Below are 17,788 nucleotides of genomic sequence, written 5' to 3' on the forward strand. Positions count from 1 at the left end.
ACTAGCAAAGGACCACTGCACTACTTTTGTGAGAATGTAAAAGTATATATATGTTTTTGTTTTTTTGGGGGGGTCCTACTTCCCGTGGCTATCGACCGACGCCAACTCTTTTTTTGGTCCTGTCCAGACCTTTTTTTCCTTTGCTTTTTTAGTTGTGGTCTGGACTGGCCTTAAATTCAATGTCAATGGACGCTGATTTTTCTGAAGAATCTAAAATATACAATATATTTTGATTTGTTTAACTGCTTTTTGGGATACTACATGATTCCATATGTGTTATTTCATAATGTTGATGTCTTCACTATTATTCTACAATGTAGATTTTTTTTTAATGAGTAACGTTTGACCGGTAGTGTATTTTAGACATATTTTCAATGTAGTTTTGCTTACTGAGTTATCTTACAGTTGGTGTTCATAATATACTATAGATACAATCTCTAACAAGTTTCAAGACTACAGTTGCCTGTAAAAAACAAACCTGTAGTTTTACCTTCCTCATTGTCAATAGCTATGGGGTTTAAAAGCCTACTTATAACAACCCAAAGATTTTATTGTTGAATACAGCGCAACAGTATAACTGTGACGCTGCACTACACTGCAACATTGTATCAGTTCAGTGTCACGCCTTGGCAGTTTTAGCGTGGGAAAAGGACGGCACAAGACCCCCATGCACCTGATCCAACTTTCCCATACTAGTGATTATGGAAACAAATTTAGACTTTTACAATGGGCCTCTCCAGGCCATGTTAAGTGCTATTTAATCATCTCAGGTAGGATTATTTCATTAGAATTCCCAACAGTAAAATTATTTAGTGACTGATTAGCTCTTTGTTGTTGTCGCGCGCGGTGTGCCGGCTGTAGAAGAGAACCTGCACGCACACCCACGAGGTGAATACCGTGTGGGAAACATAAACTAGGATTAGATTATCTAGACTACAATTATTATGAATCAACGATAGGCTAAATAATAACAAACTATTCACATAACAAAAGTTAAAAAGGAGTCGAATGAAGAAGAGCAAAGCCCTGTGTTTACTCACGGCCGTGTGTCCTGTCACCGCAATGGATCATCCGCTGCGCTTGTGCTGTAGCGACGATTTCGGAGTGCTGCGCTCGGAGTTGCTCTGTCATGTCAATGTGACCGCCCTGGGAAACAAAGTGGAGCCAACTCCTGGCACTAGTTTCGGCCGCTGTTCTGTATGTGCCCTTTTACAGGACAAAGCTCAAAGAGATTTATTTGTGGAATGCCTGGGAAAGATTTCGTGCATGCGTGTCCAATTGTTTCCTACCCGAAATGTAAATGTGGTATGAGTCAATTAGAAAGCTTAGTTCAGACTGTCATGTTCTTTATAAGAATCGGACCAAGGCGCAGAGTGGTATGCGTGCATTCTTATTTATTAAAATAATTAAACACTAAACAACAAACCGAAACGAGTGCTGACAGGCAACCACACAGACAAGATCCCACAAACACCAAAGGGAAATGGCTACCTAAATATGATCCCCAAAGGTGCGGACTCCCGGCCGCAAACCTGAACCTATAGGGGAGGATTCGGGTGGGAATCTACCCTCGGTGGCGGCTCCGGTTCTGGACGCAGCCCCCCTCTTTACGCTGATCCCTCCACCTTTGTAGAACCGGACCGTGTATCATCGCCGGAGGCCCCGGACTGGGGACCGTCGGTGGAGGTTCCGGACTGTGGACCGTTGGTAGAGGTTCCGGTCTGTGGCCCGTCGTTGGAGGTTCCTGTCTGTGGCCCGTCGTTGGAGGTTCCGGACTGTGAAACGTCGCCGGAAGCTCTGGACTGGGAACTGTCTCCGGAAGCTCTGGACTGGGAACTGTCGCCGGAAGCTCTGGACTGGGAATTGTCGCCGGAAGCTCTGGACTGGGAACTGTCGCCGGAAGCTCTGGACTGGGAACTGTCGCCGGAAGCTCTGGACTGTGGAGGCGCACTGGAGACCTGATGCATGGTGCTGGTACTGGTGGTACCGGGCTGAAGACACGCATCTCAGGGCGAGTGCGGGGAGCAGGCATAGGACGTACTGGACAGTGGAGGTGCACTGGAGGCCTGGTGCGTGGGACCGGTACAGGTGGCACCGGGCTGAAGACACGCACCTCAGGGTGAGTGCTGGGAGGAGGCACAGGACGTACTGGACTGTGGAGGCGCACTGGAGGTCTGGTGCGTAGAGCTGGCACAATGCGTCCTGGCTGGATGCTCACTTGAACCCGGCAAGTGCAGGGCGCTAGCACAGGACGCACTGGGCTGTGCAGACGCACCGGAGACACAGTACGCAGAGCCGGCGCAGGATATTCTGGTCCAAGGAGGTGTACTGGAGACCAGGAGTGCTGAGCCGGCACCATCCGTCCTGGCTGGATGCCCAATCTAGCCCGGCAAATGCGAGGAGCTGGAATAGAGCGCACCGGGCTATGAATGCGAACTGGAGACACCGTGCGCATCACTGCGTAACACGGTGTCTGACCAGTCACGTGCTCCCCACGGTAAGCACGGGGAGTTGGCTCAGGTCTAACCCCTGACTCTGCCAATCTCCCCGTGTGCCACCCCCCATTTTTTTATTTGGAGCTGCCTCTCGGGTTAGCCATGTCCCCTCGTCGTTCCTCCTGCGTTATCTCCACCTGCTTCCATGGCAGGGTCCCCTGCCATTACCTCCTCCCAGGTCCAAGATGTCCTACACTCATCTTTCTCCCGAGCCCAGGATGTCTATCCACTCCTCTTGAACACGCTGCTTGGTCTTTTTGTGGTGGGATCTTCTGTCACGTTCGTTATAAGAATCGAACCAAGGCACAGCATGGTATGCGTACATTCTTATTTATTAAAAGAATGAAACACAAACTAACAAAATGAACCATGAAGCTATACAAATGAGTGCTGACAGGCAATTACACATAGACAAGATCCCACAAACACCAAAGGGAAATGGCTACCTAAATATGATCCCCAATCAGAGATAACGATAAACAGCTGCCTCTGATTGGGAACCATATCAGGCCACCATAGACATACAAATCTCCTAGACCTACAAAAACCCTAGACATAAAAAAAACTAGACCATACAAAACTAGCATACCCACCCTAGTCACACCCTGACCTAACCAAAATATAAAGAAAACAGAGATATCTCAGGTCAGTGCGTGACACAGACAATGAATAGGGCCGCGATGTTATTGTGGCAACCAATATAATTAGTGGATGGGACTGGACTAAAAGAGGGTTAAAATGTATTTTTATCCAGCATCCATGAGGTGAAGCAAAGGTGTGTGAGTGTGTGTGTGTTTGTGTGCGCGTGTGTGTGTGAACAAAGAATGCCATAGTCCAAAAATCCTGTAGGATTAGTTGTTTATTTTCAGAATCCTATTGGACTACTTTTTCCCAATTAGAAATCAAAAGTAATCCTAGTGGATCCTATAGGTTTTGTAGGTTTTTGTCACCCCAGTCAGAATCTTATTAGAACAGTTTTTTCTTATGCACCCATTCAATTATAGTTTGTTGTACTTTGTTCCAGTACAATACAACAACATTGATTACAACATTTTCATTGATTTGAAAAAACTGTTCTATATTCATTTTGGTTTTATTCACCACCACAATATGGGAGTGATTCAAGGCTGCCAGTTCATTTGCCGTATGACCACTAGTACAGCACACCTTTTTAAAAATGTGATTCTTATTCATGCAACCTCTTGTCTTTCAGTTAGACATCACAATATGCCATACAATACTCTATACAATGTTACAATAGCAAGATTTTGGGGGGTTGTCCTCTTAGAATGGACAGCATCTTTACATTGCTTATACACAAATAAAAAGTAGAGGGAAAATAAATGTTTTGGTAGCGTAAGATATGAGCATTTCTTTCTTTTCATATATGTATAATAGTCAGCTATGCACAAAAAAGGTTTATTTTACCCTCTTTATGTTGGGATAGGGACAGGAAAATAAATATCTAAAGATAGAGACCCCCCCAAATCATTCCCTCCCAGGGTTGTACAACCCCCTCTCCCTCCCTACCTGCCTCCCTCCCTTCCGTCCTTCCCTTCCTTCCTACCAGGGTTGTAGCCCCTCTCCCACCTTCCTCCCTCCCCCAAGAGCTGTCCCTCCCACCCTCCCCATCAATAGAAGGTGCTCCCTCCCCATCCTCCCTATCTCCCTCCTGGATGGAACTACCAGTGCCCACCTAGTGACCTCTTGGCACACATGATCCAGGTTTTATAAAACATCTAAATAGAAATATGATGAACTGTGTCACATTAAGTTGAAATCAAATTGTTAACACCAATATCCCAGAATCCCTAGACCCACTCCAATTTGCATACTGCCCCAACCGATCCACAGAGGATACTATCTCTATTGCACTCCACACTGCCCTTTCCCACCTGGACAAAATAAACACCTATGTGAGAATGCTATTCATTGACTACAGCTCAGCATTCAACACCATGGTGTCCTCAAAGCTCATCACTAAGCTAAGGACCCTGGGACTAAACACCTCCCTCTGCAACTGGATCCTGGACTTCCTGACGGGCCGCCCCCAGGTGGTAAGGGTAGGGAACAACACATCCGTTGCGCTGATCCTCAACATGGGGGCCCCTCAGGGGTGCTTGCTCAGTCCCCTCCTGTACTCCCTGTTCACTCATGACTGCATGGCCAGGCATGACTCCAACACCATCATCAAGTTTGCAGATGACAACAGTGGTAGGCCTGATCACCGACAATGATGAGACAGTCTATAGGGAGGAGGTCAGAGACCTGGTCGTGTGGTGCCAGAATAACAACCTATACCTCAACGTGATCAAGACAAAGGAGATGATTGTGGATTACAGGAAAAGGAGGACCGAGCACCCCCCTATTGTCATCGACGGGGCTGTAGTGGAACAGGTTGAGAGCTTCAAGTTCCTTGGTGTCCACATCACCAACAAACTATCATGGTCCAAACACACCAAGACAGTCGTGAAGAGGACATGACAAAGCCTATTCCCCCTCAGGAAACTGCACCATCGAGAGCATCCTGACTGGTTGCATCACTGCCTGGTATGGACACTGCTCGGGCCTCCGACCACAAGGCACTACAGAAGGTAGTGCGTACGGCCCAGTACATCACTGGGGCAAGGCTTCCTGCCATCCAGGACCTCTAAATCAGGCGGTGTCAGAGGAAGGCCCTAAAAATTGTCAAAGACTCCAGCCACCGTAGTCATAGACTGTTCTCTCTGCTACCACACACCACCGGTACCAGAGCGCCAAGTCAGGGTCCAAAACGCTTCTAAACAGCTTCTACCCCCAAGCCATACGACTCCTGAAATCAAAGGGCTACCCAGACCCCTCTTTTACGCTGCTGCTACTCTCTGTTTATTATCTATGCATAGTCACTTTAACTCTACCTACATGTACATATTACCTCAATTACCTCAACTAACCAGTACCCCTTGTATTGTTATTTTACTGCTGTTGTTGAATTATTTGTTACTTTTATTTTCAATTTTTTACTTATCCTTTTTTTTACCTAACACTTATTTTTATTTTATATCTTAACTTCTTAAAGCATTTGTTGGTTAAGGGCTTGTAAGTAAGCATTTCACTGTAAGGTCTACACCTGTTGTATTTGGCGCATGTGACAAATACAATTTGATTTGATTTGATATGCTTTTTGACACTAATGCCACATAGCACACCTTTTTGACAGAAATGTAAACAACATTGCAGACAATCTCAGTAGGTTTCACAGCTATTGTTGTTGCCTTTGGAACAATAACTTTAATTTGTGACGCAGATGCACCAGAAGCAAATGTTTATTCACGTTGTGTCCCTTGGACCTTTACGGGGATGGGGTTGCATGAGATAGCTACTGGGTAGAGGGTACATTGCCGGCGGTACCCACCTATAGGGTCATCATCTCAAGTGGCAAGGGTTGCAGTTCAATAGTGGTTGCTTATGCTGGTATTATACTTCACGTGTCCACTGTCCATCTTCATAGACAATTACCTGAGAGGTTTGGAGGTTGGTGCTCCATATTTTAAGCAGCCAAGTTAACAATAGTGTATTGGCAAGTCTAAGGATAAATCCTTTAGAATGTAATTTAAATATCTATACAATTCCCAAAATTCATAGAAATCCTATAGGAGTTTGAGCCACGGCTCGGGCCGACTGTCTGCGCCCTTAACCACTTTCTGTACCCCTAATGTATAGCTGTATATCTGTAGGCTACTTACATCTGTCCTGTAATTTATTTGTATTTTTATAACTGATCTCCAAACAATAAAAACATGTTTTACCCTAGTCGAAAAATCCTATAAGATTCCAATGAGAAAATCCATCCTACTCAATGCATCGTCAATGAGCGCTGATGCAAATTTCCTCAAAAGTACTTTACAGTGGCTTAGAAATACAATGCCGTTCAAAATGAGGCAAATACTTACTAGGAAAACCTTTGTCCTCATTTTGAAGTCGACAGATTTACTTTAGATTGCAGTACAACCACAGATAGAACAATGAGACAGATATTTCACGGGATGTTTAAATGTGAAGCATTTCACTGACTACCAAATATGGTAGTGAGAGGAAGCCCACTGGTGAGCAGTGGGTGAAGATGTAACGAGATGGATTTTGGCCGATATTCTGAAAATATTCTCATCGATTAATCATTTACTCTCAATACAGTTTTCTGTTCCCAAAACTAGAATCTGCTACGAACAGAGTGGACTAAGTTTTATTGACTTTAACCTTCGCAAAAGTTTTACTAAATTGCGCTGTGTAGATGGAGTGCAAAGGCGAATTGAGGGATTGCATACGCGCACTTCACAGAGTAGGCGTTCCCTAATGAAAATATGCAGATGTTTGCTACAACGCGCCAATGGGATCTCGCTAGCACTTGCTTTGCTCTGCCCAGCTCTTTGCTGTTTCTGCCCACTATGACTCAATTGTTCCCGTTTGAAACGATAACAGTGGTTTATCATGGTTTAGTTATAAATCTTTGGTATAACGTTCGCAAGTTTATTAAGATTGAGGGGAGGTCACCGGATTTTAGCTAGCTAACGTTATCATTGCTAGCTATTTTTGACGAACTTGATTACTTTAGCAATGTCATCGTATTTCCAGGTAATTTAGACTAAACAGTCGTTAAGCCTCCGTCCAAAATAACTGGGTTTATCACGACTTTAGCGCACCATTATTGCGCCGCCGGTAGAGGGCGGCTTGAGAACGTTCATGACAATGGCATGACGCGACCGAGTGACAGAGTTTCTGTACTATAACATACAATCCTATAGGATAGGTTTCAAAATCTGATATGATTTTCTTTTGGATTTGAATATATTTTTTAAAATTGGAATCCTATGGTATTTTTTGACCAGGGAGGATCCATTTCATCACGTGTGTGTGTGCGTGTGCGAGAGAGAGCGTGAGAAAAAAATAAAATAAAGCGAATGTGAATCATTTGCACATTCCCAGGATTTTAATTAGTGAATAGGTTGAGCCAGCAATACACAATGTAAAGACAGAATTTGCACAAAGTCAACATGCAGAATATACAATATAAATACAGTAAACATAAATAGTCATTAATTTATTGATTTATTCATGTGTGAACAATGAGTAGCTCTACCCATCTCCATTAAAATATAGTAAATCAATAATTACAGGGACAAAAATAGGAATATTTGAGTGGCAGGCAATACATTTAATCCATGTATGTATTCTGTTCTGACCCTGCCTCACTATCTGGTGCATTATTGTTATCGTTGACTGAACATTATGTGGCAATGTAGGCTAGATTATATCACCATGTCACCACTGGCTGAGTGGTTTTACATGATCAGTGATGCCCTTATGTGTCTGGTGTCCTCTGGTGCCAGTATTGGTGTCCTTTGGTGTCAGTATTTGTCATGCGCTCACCACGGCCCTGAAGAATCATCATCATCGTCATTATAATCATCCGCAGCAGAATCATCATCATCTTTCTACCTCCCAAAAGAGGGGTCACAGACCAACACACTACATCTCCCAATGTGCAAGATGGCCCATGGACCCCAGACTCCCTGGAGAACACCGGGGTTCACCAAGGGATTAAAGCTTAAATTGTCAGGGGCAAATATCAATCAGAGAATTTGCCTCTCACCATATAGAAATGGTTCTAACTATAATTCTTCAAAGTTCAACTTCTCATACATACAATAGACTCACATATTGTGTCAATAACTTTATGTGGATCATGTGACGCGGTGATAACACACACACACACACACACACACACACACACACACACACACACACACACACACACACACACACACACACACACACACACACACACTTCGATCAATAAAAAAGTGTCAGACGAAGGCATATGCTAAACTACAGGAGGACTGTTTTGCTTGCACAGACTGGAATATGTTCTGGAATATTGGCTTCATCAATACGTGCATCGATAACGTTGTCCCCATAGTGACCCAACTAGAAGCCACGGATTACAGGCAACCTCCGCATTGAGCTAATGGTTAGAACTGACACTTTCAAGGAGCGGGACTCTAACCCAGAAGCTAATAAGAAATCCCGCTATGCCCTCCGATGAACCATCAAACAGTTAAAGGGTCAATACAGGACTAAGATCGAATCATACTACACCGGCTCTGACGCTCATCGGATGTGGCAGGGCTTGCAAACCATTATAGACTACAAAAGGAAGCACAGCTGAGAGCTGCCCAGTGATATGAGCCTACCAGATGAGCTAAACTACTTCTATGCTCATGTAGAGGCAAATAACACTGAAACATGCATGAGAGCACCAGCTGTTCCGGAAGACTGTGTGATCACGCTCTCCGCAGCCGATGTGAGTAAGACCTTTAAACAGGTCAACATTCACAAGGCCGCAGGTCCAGACGGATTACCAGGATGTGTATTGCGAGCAGGCGCTGACCAACTGGCAAGTGTCTTCACTGACATTTTCAACCTCTCCTTGTCTGAGTCTGTAATACCAACATGTTTTAAGCACACCACCATAGTCCCTGTGTCCAAGAATACTAAAGTAACCTACCAAAATGACTACCGACCCGTAGCACTCATGTCTGTAGCCATGAAGTTCTTTGAAAGGCTGGTCATGGCTCACATCAAAACCATTATCCCAGAAACCTTAGACCCACTCCAATTTGCATACCGCCCTAACAGATCCACATATGATGCAATCTCTAAAAAAAACCTACGTGAGAATGCTATTCATTGACTACAGCTCAGCGTTCAACACCATAGTGCCCTCAAAGCTGATCAGTAAGCTAAGGACCCTGGGTCTAAACGCCTCCCTCGCAAACTGGATCATGGACTTCCTGACGGGCCACCCCCAGGTGGTAAGGGTAGGTAACAACACATCCTCCCCGCGGATCCTCAACACAGGGGCCCCTCAGAGGTACGTGCTCAGTCCCCTCCTGTACTCCCTGTTCACTCATGACTGCATGGCCAGGCACAACTCCAACACAGTCATTAAGTTTCCCGACGACACAAGAGTGGTAGGCCTGATCACAGACAACGACGAGACAGCCTATAGGGAGGAGTTCAGAGACCTGACTGTGTGGTGCCAGGATAACAACCTCTCCCTTAACGTGATCAAGACAAAAGAGATGATTGTGGACTACAGGAAAAAGAGGAACGAGCACGCCCCCATTCTCATTGACGGGGCTGTAGTGGAGCAGGTTGAGACCTTTAAGTTCCTTGGTGTCCTCATCACCAACAAACTAACATGGTCCAAGCACACCAAGACAGTCGTGAAGAGGGCACAACAAAACCTATTCCCCCTCAGGAGACTGTAAAGATTTGGCAATGGTCCTCAGATCCTCAAATGGTTCTACAGCTGCACCATTGAGACTGGTTGCATCACTTCCTGGTATGGCAGATGGTAGTGCGTACGGCCCAGTACATCACTGGGGCTAAGCTTCCTGCCATCCAGGACCTCTATACCAGGCATGTCAGAGGAATGCCCTAAAAATGGTCAGATTCCAGCCACCGTAGTCATAGACTGTTCTCTCTGCTACCGCACAGAAAGCTGGTTGCATCACTTCCTGGTATGGCAGATGGTAGTGCGTACGGCCCAGTACATCACTGGGGCTAAGCTTCCTGCCATCCAGGACCTCTATACCAGGCATGTCAGAGGAATGCCCTAAAAATGGTCAGATTCCAGCCACCGTAGTCATAGACTGTTCTCTCTGCTACCGCACAGAAAGCGGTACCGGAGTGCCAAGTCTAGGTCCAAGAGCCTTCTAAACAGCTTCTACCCCCAAGCCATAAGACTTCTGAACATCTAATCAAATGGCTACCCCCCCTTACACCACGGCTACTCTCTGTTGTTATCATCTATGCATAGTCACTTTAATATCTACCTACATGCACACATTACCTCAATTACCTCAACAAACCGGGGGCCCGCACATTGACTCTGTAACAGTACCCCCTGTATATAGTCTTGCTTTTGTTATTTTACTGCTGCTTTAATTACTTGTTATTTTTATTTCTTATTCTTATTCAAAATTATTTTACTTTTAACTTTTAACTCCGTTGTTGGTTAGGGACTCGTAAATAAGCATTTCACTGTGAGGTCTTCACCTGTTGTTGTATTCGACGCATGTGACTAATACAATTTGATTTGCTTTGGTTTATGGTGCTTTCACGACAACAGTGAACTTGGAAAAATACGAGGTCAAATCATGACGTCAGTGATCTTCAGGTCGGAAAGTCGGAAATCTACAAAGAGGCCCGAGTTCCCTGTCGGAACTTGTTTTATTCCCAGTTGTCTTGAACGGACTGAAGTTGGAGATTTCCGAGTTCCCAGTTGTTTTGAACGCGGCAACACACACACACATACCCACGCACAAGCACACTCACACCATTGCATAACCCGGAACTCCAGGCCATTGATGTCCACTAATTGATCTCATTACAGAGCAATTTTGCAATAAATAGCCAGGAAATGTTCTATTATAGAATTTATTGCTGTGTCTACTCATGTACGCACTTACATAGCATAATTGTACATCCATTGCTTCTCAAAGCATTTGGATATGAGTGGGCCTACTTTAGACGGCATAGGCTGACTGGTTCTCTATCTGCGCCTCCAACAGAACCAGTCTCCTCCCCTAAAGTTGATGTGAAAGAGAGAACATTATGCTGTCTGAACACGGGAAGAAGTTGGGTTCACAAACTAAATCGGCCGTTTGTTTACAGTAACTCCAAGTTTTTCCTTTGTCGTATTTTTGTAATTTTGACTGGTAACGTGAAAACATGTCTCGTTTCGGGGCGGTGTTGTTCGCAATTTGACGAGTGATACGCAGGATTGTTGCCAAGATACATTGTAAAGTATCAGAGTAATAACTTAATCAAACCGAGACTGGAAAGACGACTTTTGGACAGAATTAAGCGAAAATGTCAGACAACAGATCAAGTTTTCTTCATATTGGAGACATTGTGTCGCTGTACGCAGAAGGCACTGTCAATGGCTTCATCAGTACATTGGGGTATGTTCCCTCTAATCTAATTAAATATGAAGTGTATATAAAACCATGTTTCATGAAAATCTGTGACAAACAGGTACAGGCTCGTTTGGCGTCTGATGCATGAAATGGGTCAATGTAACATGCAGTGTGAGATTGGTGTCTGTGGATCTGGGGTTGAGAAGTCGGAAGTTGAAAAGGCCTAATCACAAGCAATTGTTTTAAGGAGGAAATGAAGATGAGTAACATTGCACGTTATGCAAGTATAATAGGAATGCAAACTTTGTGCATGTACCTCGCTAGTGTAACCAACGCGTGCGCAATGTCCTGTACACATGCAGCCACTTTATTACTCTCTGGGCGTCAAATGCCAAATGGTTTACTGGGAAAGGATTATGTACTGTAATCCATGACCTAATCAAAATAGTATGAAGTGTTTTGTGAGAGGTCGTGGCCCTTTTTGCAGTAGTAGCACGTGCTGCGAGACAGCTGAAGAATTGTACTTGAATGCTCACACCTGTTTGATCAAGAAGAGCTGTAATGTGTGTAATGTGTATGATATATTCACCAGGGTGTCCTCCAATGCAGCATGAATAATTGTTGGGCTGTTGAATTCACCCTTATGAAAAAAAAGTGCAGTACAGTGTAGTATAACATCAGTTTGAGTGCAGTATGATTATCCAAAATACCACAGTTGTCTGCAGTTACTGTAAAGGTGCTATTGTGTGTGGCCAATACTTTCATCTGCTGAAAGTTATGATAGAAAACCTTCAATAACCTTTCCACTTTAAAAACATGTAAATGTTTAACTTTTGGGTAATGAAAACCTTTCCCAAATGCACAGAATCTGAATGAGGTTTACGGTCTGTTATTTGACAACAGTGAAGGAAGGCCAAAGTAAGGTACGCATATAGGTGCACTATAGTCTGGGGGCAGGGGGACCACTGGTTGAGCACAAAAGGTCACAGTGAGTAACCTGTACTCAGAGTTTTGGGGAATGGATTCTTCCCAGAGTAGGTCTAACAAGTACTCTTAAATGGTGTAGTATTATACAATGGGTGGGTCTAATGCTGATTGGTTAAAACCGCTGGTGTCTATTCCACAAGTTACCACCGGCTAAATGTAGGATGTTAAAATGCCTATTTAGTCTGTTCCATCTGACTGCTCTCATCAGCCCAGCCAGGCAATTTATAAACTTGATCTCCGCTATAAAAAGCATCTAGATTTCTTTAAGACTAACATTTTTTTTTCAACAGCGATTTGTATAATCCATTTTTATGGATATATATAATGTAACTTGAAAAAAGGTCAAATGAAACGAAGTGCAGCTAGTTTGCAGTCTTTCCAGCTTCAGTTTGAAGTGATTGTGTTAGCTGTGTTGTTGGCTAGCTCCTCTGAACAGCAGTGACGAGTGAGCACATTTTCTATGCCAATTCGCCCCTCATTGTTATGGATGTATCCCAATGTCGCTAGAAAACCGCTTAAACAAATGCAAATGCAGCTGCTTTGCTGTTATTCTGACTGCACTTTTTTGATGTGAATGTAAGTTAGCCGTTGGCTAGCTAGCAAGCAGGGGATAAGAATGTTTCCTGCCAGTATGGCAACGGAATGTTTAGAATGAACAACTGGGTCGCGTCTCTGGCAACAGAACCAATCGAACGAACGACCAGCCGGCTTGGGTAGCAACCCTAGATTTGTGTCAGGACTATATCTTGTGGTAGGATGAAATAGTATGAAAAATTCATCAAAATAATATTTTTTGAATGAAAATATGTCAATCATAATTTGAATATGGTGGTAACCCATTGTATGAAAGTGGAAGCCGGTGTTTGGTTGATATATTGGCCCTCGACAAACTTAACCCATGCCATGGCATTATCACTTCATTGTACTGTTTTTTTTTTTCCAAGGGATGGAAGTTTATTATAATAAATAACAGTTCATTCCAAGGACCATCTGAGAATTTCTACAAATATTAATTGACTAATGCACCAAATAGACAAGCTGAGTTCTTATAGTGACTACAAGAAGAAAGTTCAAATGCGGCTCCAGCACTTCAGTGAATTTCTCAGCTCTGCACTCTGCCCTCTAGGCCAGGAACAGGCTTGAATTGACAGACTGCCTCTGTGGCTTGAATCTGCCCCACCCACTTCCCGCTCTTTCTCACATTCTCTCAATCTACTTTCTCTTTCTGTGCTTTCAAACATCCACTCTCCAAAAGCATAGCAGGCATGAGCAGAGGATCACTCCTGAATTCCACCTATCTATTATGGTCACTCAGAACCCCAGTGTGTTCACGAGGCACACAAGCCATATTTTAATACCTTCAATGTGTCCTTGATGTAATCACTGATCTGTAAAATTAGTGGATAGGTGAAATCCCATTGCTTTCAGCAATCACACTGTATCAGATCAGCAATTTCAAGCAGGAAGGAAGGGAAATGGGAACAATGTTTATATAGGGACAGACTGGCTTGTAACCTGGGCAGATGAAGCCTATAAAGGCCGCAGATGGACCTATGCCAACGATATGAATCATATGACCTACTTTATGTTACTGAAAAGTAACTGGTCAAAGCCAATCTCAATGCAAATGTCAAGGCCATAAAATGTCTGAATGCAAAGTGCATAGTAGAGGGCTCAGCTGTTTTTAAAGCAAAGGTATAAAGTCTATCAGTGATTCATTAACTGATGCAGTCTGACAGCCAGGTCTGTGTGGTGTACTTTATCAACATTACACACTCCTAAAAAAATAACCCTCATTCAATGCCCAGGAAGTCAGTGGCAGAGATCCTGCCTGACTACATTGCAGGTGCATGCTCGATGTTACGACGCCTGTTTAGGTATGTAACATATCAGCTAACCCTGGGTTGCCCAAGCTCGGTCCTGGGGACCCCAGGGGGTGCACGTTTTGGTTTTTAATTCAAATAATCAAAGCTTGATTAGTTGATTATTTGAATCATCCTTGTAGTGCTAGGGCAAAATCCAAAACGTGCACCCCTTGGGGTCCTGAGGACCGAGCTTGGGAAACACTGAGCTAACCACATGTAGGGCTGTGCTTTTACTGGTATTTTCAGCATTATTCACGTGTTGTCCAAGTGTTGCTGCATGTAGAAATCCTAGGAAATGTTCTGTAATTGACACGTGTCCAATCAAATTTATTTATGAAGCCCTTTTTACATCAGCCGATGTCACAAAGTGCTATACAGAAATCCAGACTAAAACCCCAAACAGCAAGCAATGCAGATGTAGAAGCACGGGGGCTAGGAAAAACTCACTAGAAAGGTAGAAACCTAGAGAGGAACCAGGCTCTGAGGGGTGGCCAGTCCTCTTCTGGCGGTGCCGGGTGGAGATTATAACAGTACAGGGCCAAGATGTTCAAATGTTCATAGATGACCAGCAGGGTCAAATAATAGTAATAATCACAGTGGTTGTAGAGGGTGCAACAGGTCAGCACCTCAGGAGTAAATGTCAGTTGGCTTTTCATAGACGATCATTCAGAGTTAGACAGTAGGTGTGCTAGAGAGTTGAAAACAGCAGGTCCGAGACAAGGTAGCACTTCCTGTGAATAGGTCAGGGTTCCATAGCTGCGGGCAGAACATTTGAAACTGGAGCAATAGCACAACCAGCTGAACTGGGGACAGCATGGCCAGGTAGTCCTGAGGCATGGTCCTCGAGCTCAGGTTCCCTGAGAGAGAGTTAGAGGGAGCATACTTAAATTCACATAGGACACCGGATAAGAAAGGAAAAATACTCCAGATATAACAGACTGATCCTATGCACCCCAACACAAACTATTAGAGCATAAATACTGGAGGCTGAGACAAGAGGGGTTGGGAGACACTGTCCCCATCCAATTATAACCTCGGACAGGGCCAACCAGGCAGGATATAACCCCACCCACTTTGCCAAAGCACAGCCCCCACACCACTAGAGGGATATCTTCAAACCACCAACTTCCTACCCTGAGACAAGGCCGTGTATAGCCCACGAAGGCCTCTCCCATGGCATGAACCCAACCTGGACAGGAAGATCACGTCAGTGACTCAACCCACTCAAGTGACACACCCCTCCTAGGGACGGCATGGAAGAGCACCAGTAAGCCAGTGATTCAGCCCCCGTAATAGGGTTAGAGGCAGAGAATCCAGGTGGAGAGAGGAGAACTGGCCAGGCTGAGACAGCAAGGGCTGTTCGCTCCAGTGCCTTTCCTTCACACTCCTGGGACAGACTACACTCAATCACAGGACCTACTGAAGAGATGAATCCAATCACTCAATCAATCAATGCCTGGTTGTGCGTGTTTGGTAGGGGGATCGCCTGAGCCAGGGGAGACGTAGCTCTGAACATCTTTATCACACTAAACCTATTATTTGGCAGGGAATACTATTTCTAGATTAGTGATTCTACACCTCACTTCTCAAATTGAAATTCTCCAGTGGACTCGAAGTTGTAGCTGAAAATGAGTCAAATAGGGGCTGTTAAAACCTCTTAAGGATTAGGCCCTTTAAAAATGTTTTGCTTAAAATGTCATACCCAAATCTGCCTGTAGCTCAGGCCCTGAAGCAAGGATATGCATGTTCGTGGTACCATTTGAAAGGACACACTTTGACGTTTCTGGAAATATGAAAGGAATGTAGTAGAATATAACACAATAGATAAGGTAAAAGATAATACAAATAAAATAATTAACGTTATTTTGTATTTTTTTACCATCTTTGAAATGCAAGAGAGAGGCCATAATGTATTATTCCAGCCCAGGTGCAGTTTAGATTTTGTGTGTGAAGTTTTCGACTGATTTAATGAACCATTGCATTTCTGTTAATATTTGTATCAAGACTGCCCAAATATGCCTAATTTGTTAATAACTTTTCATGTTCAAAATTGTGCACTCTCTTCAAACAATAGCATGGTATTCTTTCACTGCAATAGCTACTGTAAATTGGACAGTGCAGTTAACTTAAATTCTTCTTAATCTTTCTGCCAATATCAGATATGTCTATGTCCTGGGAAATGTTCCTGTTACATACAACTACATGCGAATCGCATTAGCCCAGGTTAGCTCAACCATCCTGTGGAAGGGACACCAATCCCAAAGAAGTTTAAAGGGTCACATCAATGGTTGTGTCCAAATACCCATACTTGCGTCCTAAATAGGCAGTTTAATGATTTGACATTTCGAAAATCCAGTGTACTTTAAATGCCTGGATGTAATACTAATTTCGGCTTTGACAACAGCTGATCAATTAGTTATGTGGATGCTCTACCGAAATCAACGAATAGCGGGAAATCACGCATGGCGCATTTTCAGTATGCGAATAGTAGAATTATATGCACCCTTTTCCACAATGTATTGGAAGAGGTGGTCTGCGAGTGATGGGCCCTAGTTCTCTTCAAGTAGCCAAACAACAAAACTAGGGAACTTAATTTCGAAGATGCCAGAAGTAGATGTCGACCGATTATGATTTTTCAACGCCGAGACCGATTTAATCAGCTGATTTATTTTATTTAAAAAATATATTTAATTTATTTGTAATAATGACAATTATAACAATACTGAATGAACACTTATTTTAACTTAATATAATACATCAATAAAAAATCCAGTTAGCCTCAAATAAATATTGAAACCTGTTCAATTTGGTTTAAATAATGCAAAAACAAAGTGTTGGAGAAGAAAGTAAAAGTGCAATATGTGCCATGTAAGAAGGCTAATGTTTAATTTCCTTGCTCAGAACATGAGAACATATGAAAGCTGGTGGTTCCTTTTAACACGAGTCTTCAATATTCCCAGGTAAGAAGTTTTAGGTTGTAGTTATTATAGGACTATTTCTCTCTACCATTTGTATTTCATATACCTTTGACTATTGGATGTTCTTATAGGCACTTTAGTATTGCCAGTGTAACAGTATAGCTTCCCTCCCTCTCCTCGATCCTCCCTGGGCTCGAACCAGGAACACATCGACAACAGCCACCCTCAAAGCAGCATTACCCATGCAGAGCAAGGGGAACAACTACTCCAAGTCTCAGAGCGAGTGACGTTTGAAACGCTATAAGCGCGCATCCCGCTAACTAGCTAGCCATTTCACATCACATCGTTACACCAGCCTAATCTCGGGAGTTGATAGGCTTGAAGTCATAAACAGCTCAATGCTTGAAGCAATTGCGAAGAGCAGCTGGCAAAACGCACTAAAGTGCTGTTTGAATGAATGCTTACAAGCCGGCTGCTGCCTACCATCGCTCAGTCAGACTGCTATATCAAATCATAGACTTAATTATAACATAATAACACACAGAAATGCGAGCCTTTGG

General features: G+C 43.6%; 2 protein-coding genes across 6 annotated transcripts in view; one reads left to right on the forward strand and one right to left on the reverse strand.

The window, feature by feature from the left end:
• LOC115134114 (pleckstrin homology domain-containing family G member 7-like) overlaps positions 1-1,175 on the reverse strand; it is a 50,966-nt gene extending 49,791 nt beyond the window's left edge. The window contains exon 1 of the mRNA XM_065022451.1: positions 1,041-1,175. The gene's annotated coding sequence lies outside the window, so the exon portion shown is untranslated. The remainder of the gene's footprint in view (positions 1-1,040) is intronic.
• A 9,909-nt stretch (positions 1,176-11,084) lies between these two features.
• The window catches only part of LOC115134115 (inositol 1,4,5-trisphosphate receptor type 2-like), a 176,590-nt gene continuing 169,886 nt past the window's right edge, over positions 11,085-17,788 (forward strand). For 2 of the 5 annotated variants that reach the window (XM_029667772.2, XM_029667773.2), the window contains exon 1: positions 11,097-11,503. In XM_029667772.2, the coding sequence (XP_029523632.1) occupies positions 11,412-11,503 (92 nt within the window). In that variant the 5' untranslated portion in view covers positions 11,097-11,411. Of the gene's footprint in view, positions 11,504-17,788 lie in introns of all 5 variants that reach the window. The other 3 variants (XM_029667771.2, XM_029667774.2, XM_029667775.2) reach the window with 2 other exon arrangements.

Source organism: Oncorhynchus nerka, linkage group LG9a, assembly GCF_034236695.1.
Source record: "Oncorhynchus nerka isolate Pitt River linkage group LG9a, Oner_Uvic_2.0, whole genome shotgun sequence".
Taxonomy (NCBI): domain Eukaryota; kingdom Metazoa; phylum Chordata; class Actinopteri; order Salmoniformes; family Salmonidae; genus Oncorhynchus; species Oncorhynchus nerka.